General features: G+C 32.3%; 1 protein-coding gene across 3 annotated transcripts; it reads right to left on the bottom strand.

The window, feature by feature from the left end:
* Positions 1–428: 428 nt before the first annotated feature.
* On the bottom strand, positions 429–2635 carry LOC131617180 (probable serine/threonine-protein kinase PBL28). Of its 3 annotated transcripts, none has more exons than XM_058888527.1 (7): positions 2537–2635; positions 2141–2217; positions 1864–2051; positions 1294–1728; positions 1112–1216; positions 898–1020; positions 429–811 (listed from the first exon to the last, which is right to left on the bottom strand). In XM_058888527.1, the coding sequence occupies exons 2-7, from the start codon at positions 2208–2210 to the stop codon at positions 575–577; spliced, it is 1158 nt and encodes a 385-aa protein (XP_058744510.1). In that variant the 5' UTR covers positions 2211–2217; positions 2537–2635; the 3' UTR covers positions 429–574. The 3 variants fall into 3 exon arrangements, with proteins under 3 accessions (XP_058744510.1, XP_058744509.1, XP_058744511.1); XM_058888526.1 differs by having other exon boundaries at positions 2141–2237; positions 2537–2630; XM_058888528.1 differs by lacking the exon at positions 2537–2635 and having other exon boundaries at positions 1294–1457; positions 1530–1728; positions 2141–2449.
* Between the last annotated feature and the right edge of the window lie 4246 nt (positions 2636–6881).

The following is a 6881-nucleotide window of genomic DNA, read 5'->3' as shown; positions in this document are numbered from 1 at the left end:
GTGATTCATTGTTCTCATTTCTCATAATAACCAAGTGTTCTCACTTGAGTCGTCCCCATATATATATATATATATATATATATATATATATATATATATATTGGATGAACATGGTCAAATTTGAAATTTTTCAATGCTAAAGAGATAAATTTATAATTTTTTAAAAATATATAGCGATCTATTTTAAAAATAAATAGATATTCATATATAATTGTTTATAATATATTGAAATCGATTTGAATAATTTAAAAATAGCGTCTTGGATCTTATGGACGACCCAAAACAAAAACTAAAATCAGTTTTAGTTTTAAGTTCTAAATTGCAGAATTAATTTTCAATTCCTAGATTAGTCTCAATTGAAAGGGGTAAGATTCAAGATTAGTCTTAGATTTCTTAGTTTTGCAGGATCTCTGAAATCAAGGCAGGAACATATTCTGTTATAACACTATCAAATTCCAATATTGTTTTATGGACAAATTTGCCAAAGATTTCTGACAAACATTATTCATTCAGTTTGATAACATGAATTATCTAACTCACAAATAATAGTATGTATAATAAAGTATTTCTGTCACTAGAGCATCCTCAAACTATGCATAACCATTCCCAACCCTTTTGCATTTCTATAGATAATCATTTGAATTTCTTTAACACAATCAATCATTGAAGGTCTCACATGACTCTCCGCACGAACACATTGTGACGCAAGATTCGCAAACATGAATATCGATTCCATGGTGTATGAATTTCTAGTCATCTCTGGATCAATCACCTTACGGAGCATCTTGCGGTCATTCAGTAAGTGCCTTACCTATATATCAATGCCAACCATATTAAAATCACCTGTCTTATAAAAAACAATCAAGGTGTATAAAATTATCGAAAAAGAACACTTACTTGTAGTACAAGGTTTTGATCATTCGGACCTTGGTTTAGATCTATAGCTCGACGTCCTGTCAAGAGCTCTAGAAGAACAACACCGAAAGCATAAACATCGCTTTGTAGAGTCAATTTTCCCGTCTGTTCATGAAAAAAAAATGGTTATTAATGCTACTTTAATAAATGATAAGAACAAAATGATGTTGCAAATGAAATTTATCTATGCGCGCACCGATGTATACTCCGGGTCAAAATAGCCAAATGTACCAAGCACTTTAGCAGTTTCATGTATTTCATGTTCTTCTGGCATTAGCTTTGCAAACCCAAAATCAGATATCTACAAAATGTTCGTTAGTTAGTTACCGTATTCTGCATCGAAATTGGCATTCTTGGAAGTTAAGTAACTATCTATACCTTTGCTTCAAAATTGGCATCTAAAAGAATATTGGTGGATTTGAAATCTCTATGAACAATAGGAATTCCAACACAAGAGCTTGAGTGGAGATAAGCAAGGCCTTTTGCAGCTCCTAATGCCACTCTTAATCTTTGAGGCCAGTCCATTTTCCTTTCCCTCATTCCTAAAATTAAAGATTGGTTACATGTAATGTAGGAAGTTATGAGATCGGGTAGATTTTGGGTGCATGACAAACCATTCAAATGATCTTGCAGGTTTCCATTATGCATGTATTCATATACTAAGAATCTATGCTTTCCGTCAGCACAATAACCTATCAAAGAAACAAGATTCGGGTGGTCTAGCAGGCTCAAAATGTCAACTTCCACGCGAAATTCGCGCTCTCCTTCTGCGGCTTTAATTGCTTCCAATTCCATTTTCTTGATAGCTACAACCTTCATGGAGAAAAACATTGTATATTATTGTTACTACTAGTTTAAATTTATGTCTGCAACCGCAAATGTGGCCGCACCGTTACATTTTTAGATGTCTCTCAATAGAATCTCAACCGCAATTTAAAACCATATTACCTCTCCTGACTTCAAAATGCCTCTATAGACTCTACCAAACCCTCCTTTCCCAACAAGATTATCATCACTGAATGAACAAGTTGCATCCTCCATCTCTTTGAGTGTGAAAACAGATGATCCATGCATCCTATTACTAGATTGCGGTGTTTGATCTTCAAGTTGCCAAAACTCGGCCGGTTTATAAATCCCTGAAAAAGTCATTGAATGTCTAAAGTGTTACGAAATTGATGCTATAAGAATTAGAAATGAGAAATTTAGAAAGAAGAGGGAATCATACAAGGGTCTGAAAGATCTTCAGACTTGCTTCTTCGCCGCTTGTTCCATGCCGACACCAAACCAAACGGCATGGTGACTCTATCACAACATACTCATCACTAACAAATCAAATTCTCAATAAATATGATTCTTCAAAACAAAACAAAAAACATGAAGTAAATCACATTGTAATAGTATGTATGCATTTGACATAGTTTTTCTCTTATAATTTATAAAAGTACATTTTATAGCATGTATGGGAATCTTGTATGGAGTAAGTATAGAGAAAGTGTGAAGTTACATTAGAAGAATACTTCACAACACATCTTACAACAACATGGATTTTTCTGTGAAGGACAAAACAAGAATTTAACATATGTGCTTTAAGAAAAAGAAAAAGCAGAAACTGTTTGGTTACCTTTGGTTTGGAAGTGATGTTTGATAAGAAAAATGAAATTGCAACCTATTTTTTGTTTGAGTTTCAACTAAGTTAATAATGTTTTAGTTTGTTTGAAAATAGATTAGGAAGATGTTGAGAGGCAGTTTTCAATTTCATAAATATAGTTTCTAAATCTTTCTGTTGTATGGTATAACGGTCATTGTTACTATTAAAGTCTGTCATCATAAGAAATTGAATGCGATTTTGAATTTTGTTAAGGGTCAATGAATTTGGATGCAGGGTCTTTTCGGTCAGTTACCATATTCTGCATTAAATATTAAAACTTTGTCTTTTAGCCGACATATGTTCACTTTTGAATGTATTTTGGTACTAGTTTTTATTGTGCAAGAGTTTTCTAAAATTTGTATGAAAAAATAATATTTTATCAAAAATTCTATATATTTGATTTATTTCTGTTGGATCATAAAATAAAAAATTGATTAATTATTATATTTTTCAAAACATAATATAATTAATTAATGTGAGTATGGATGAGGTTCAAATACCTTGCGAAGATTTATGTAATACTAAATTAAAACATAATCAATTTTTTATATTTGCCACATAACCCACTAATTTACTTTCTTTTTTTTTTATAGAAAGAGAGCACTAAACTCAACAACAAACGGAAACTAAACGGGGAACCGAATTTCTAAACAAATCAGCATTAAGCACAATTTCACTTCTAGCTAATGTGTTAGCACACTAACTCTCTTCACGATAAACATGTCTAACGACAATATCTTACTCCAATGCTAATAAAGATCGAATCCTTTTAATCAAAACTCTACCAATTGAATTACCATATTTACTACTATTTAAATCAGTTACTACTTTGATCAAATCAACGTTAATCTCGATCACACTCAATCTCAACCTTCTATTAACCATTAAACCTTTGTAAGCCCCCAAAAGCTCCGTCACTGACACGCTACACGATCCTAGCTTCTTGACAAACCCTCTTGCCACTCACTATTGATATCCTTGATGATACTCCCACACCTTACTCTCACATCCTCCAAACAAGCTTCATTAGTATTCAACTTAACCCACCCCAGATTTGGCGGCTTCCAACAAATCAATCTCACCTCCTTGTACGACCTAGCTACCTTATTTGCAACTAGATCAGTGTTAACATAATCACGCACAAAATTTGCAACAAACACGGCTGCACCTTTTGATCTAACAAAGTGATCCTCATGGTTTTCCTTGTTGCGCCAACTCCCAATGCTATGGAACGAAATGAACCAGAAAGCTTCCCAATCTCCATTATATTACATTTCATGTTGTTATTCATATTTCCCTTAATCCACTGCTCTAAATCTCTAGAGAATAAAGCACTCCTCTACTAAACATGAAGCGTGTCTTCCACAATACTCCCATAAAACATGCATATAAAAGAACCTTACTCCATACAACTCTTATTCAAGTTGGTGAGTAACCTGTCATAGCATGACAACCAAATGAAATAACAAACTCGTTCAAGTTGGTGAGTAACCTGTCATAGCATCGAGATAGCTGCATATATATATATGACACAGTAAAATCAATCATCCCATCAACAACTCCAATTTTGACTTCGGGTCTGCATTATCCCAAAGAGGTGATATACAAGCAATGCGCTTTAGAACCAGGCCCGGCCCTAGGGGTAGGCAAACAAGGCCACCGCCTAGGGCCTCACTTTTTTAAAACACTATATTTCTATGCATAGTGTATATATGATCACAATCCACTTTTTCAAAACACAATATTACTTTTCTATTTGCATAGTCTATATATAACCAACAGTCATTTATTATATAGGGTTGTTTTGCATTTTGGTTGTGACGTGGCTGTTTTACAATTTAGCTAGTTACTACTTACAATTATATTTATATCATTATTTTAATTAATATTATAGTATGAAAATTAAAAAGAAAGTCTAGAACAAAACAAATGATTAGAGATTTAAAAATCAAAGAAAAAAAATCAGCATTACATTTCTTTGTCTATAGGCTTTTAATAAGCACAACAAATAATTAAAAAATAAAAATATTTTTTATCATCAGTTAATATATTTACACATTTATAATAATTTTATAAAAAAACTTATAATTTATAAAAACATGAAATAAATGGAGGGCTTTTAATAATTTTACTAGGTTTTTTTAAAAAATATAGTACTTTATCTTTTTTTTCTTAATATAAAGAGAAAATTACCATCAAATAAATGAGATTTATTTAATTTAAACTATTTTAAATAAATTTAAACATAAATCTAAAAATTATATTTAAATAAAGAATTAATAATTTTTAAATTAATATTAACTTTTATTAAAACGCTCTAAACTAATTTGCCTCGGGCCTCCAAATATGTTGGGCCGATCCTGTTTAGAACTTTCGTAAGAAGCTAATGAACCATCATGGACAAATTCTACTCACCTCAGTATTCAATAAATCTTCAACATTCACATGCTGCAGCGCAAATGGAATTTAGATATTCAAATCCTTAATCTTGAGACCTGATGCAATCGAACTACTGGACCACACATCCTTTGACTTATCAGCTCCAGTAACCCAAAAATAATTATCATTGAGCTTCAGTAGTAATTTGACTATACATTTATAGATACTTGAGTCAGATGGCTTCATAGTAATCGCCTCATGAGTTGCAATTCGATTGTATTTTCCTTATAGAACTTCACTCCATATAATATCCAATTTTTTAAGCCCTAATCCACCAAATTCTTTCGGTTTTGCCACGTTATGCCACCCTACTACACAATACTCCCTCGCATCATTCATCTCTCCCTTTATGAACATTCACTGAAGCCTGTGGATTTATTCTATGCATTATATGGGGATCATGGTCATCATCATAAGTTATATAGATAGGGCCTCTAGCACACTTTTGGAAAGAGTTACCCTCTGTGCAGACGACAATTGGGTGACCTTCCAAGAGGCTAACTTTGCATTCACTTGATCAATTATATAGCGATAGTCTCCTTTCTTCGATAATTTACCATGTTGGGTGAGAATATGGATAAGAAACAATCTAGATGGGGTGAAATAAACCTCCCAATTAAAAATTCTTTTGAAAATGGTTTAAAAAGCTTTTATCATAGTTTTTAAAACAAAAGTGATTTTGCATGAAGGAAGCAAACTTTAGCGTAAAAAAAATTATGCTTATTGATTGGAATTGATATATAACGACTTAAGTAGTTCAAAACACAATTAAGATTGACATAAAAATTCAACCCAAAATGTACAAACTAGTAATTGTATTAAACAATTGTAAAATTACACAAGAGGTGTCATTTAACAACAACAACAATAACACTAAATGGATTCTACAACCAAAATTTTCATCTTTATTTACAACAAGACAAAATTGAAGTAACAATTCTAACAAAACATACCCCTTTAAAATAGATCACTACAAAAAGAAGTACTAATGGCATACAATTCTAGAAATTAAAAGGGGAGAGAGATTGTGTGTGTACATCGAGATTTATAGTGGTTTAGCTATTGTCCTCGCTAAGCTTAATCCATTCTCCAATGGTTGCCCATTAAAATTGTTCGTCTCCCAATAAAATTTGTGCCAAAATTAAAAGAGTTCGTACAATCATAATACCAGAACACTACCAAGGTTAACTTGGAGAGAAGAACCTCCTTCTTTTCCACTGGAATTGTCAAAAATTGTCACAACAACACACACCTTGCACACCTCTGAAATCTTAACCAAATCTTTAAAGAAACGTTAAATTCAAAAACGAATCCCCTCAACAATAAGGAATCTCCAAATTTGAGATTCAGATCCATGCAACAATGTAAAAAGAATGAAGTAGAGGATGAAAGAAATCGTTTGCAAGTGTTCACAAAAGATCCAAAACTCTTTTGTAAAATGAAGGCATCGTCATATTATTGAAACTACACGTTCTCTTTTGTTGTCTTCTTTGGTTCCAAGTGAGTTTTAGGGTGAAGCAATTTGTATCGTTGTCCATGTCATTAATAGAATTCTATCATCGGTCACCTCAAATTTGTCTCCTTTTGAAACTTTATATGAATGTACTCCTGATTATTCTCATTTAACAGTCTTTGGTTCTACTTGTTTTGTTCTTCTTCCACAAGTAGAACGTAACAAACTGTCTCCTCGCTCTCCAATATGTGTTTTTCTTGGTTATGAGGATGGTCAAAAGGTTTATTGTTGTTATGATCCTACTAAAAATAAAATGTATGTTTCTGGTCAAGTTGTCTTTCTTGAACACATGTCATTTTACTCCCTTTCTTCTGATTTGCATACTCATACTAGCTCTGAGCGTAATCATATTGATCATTTTTCCTT

This window comes from Vicia villosa, linkage group LG7 (assembly GCF_029867415.1).
Source record: "Vicia villosa cultivar HV-30 ecotype Madison, WI linkage group LG7, Vvil1.0, whole genome shotgun sequence".
NCBI classification, from domain to species: Eukaryota; Viridiplantae; Streptophyta; class Magnoliopsida; order Fabales; family Fabaceae; genus Vicia; species Vicia villosa.
This window is presented reverse-complemented; position numbering and strand designations above follow the sequence as displayed.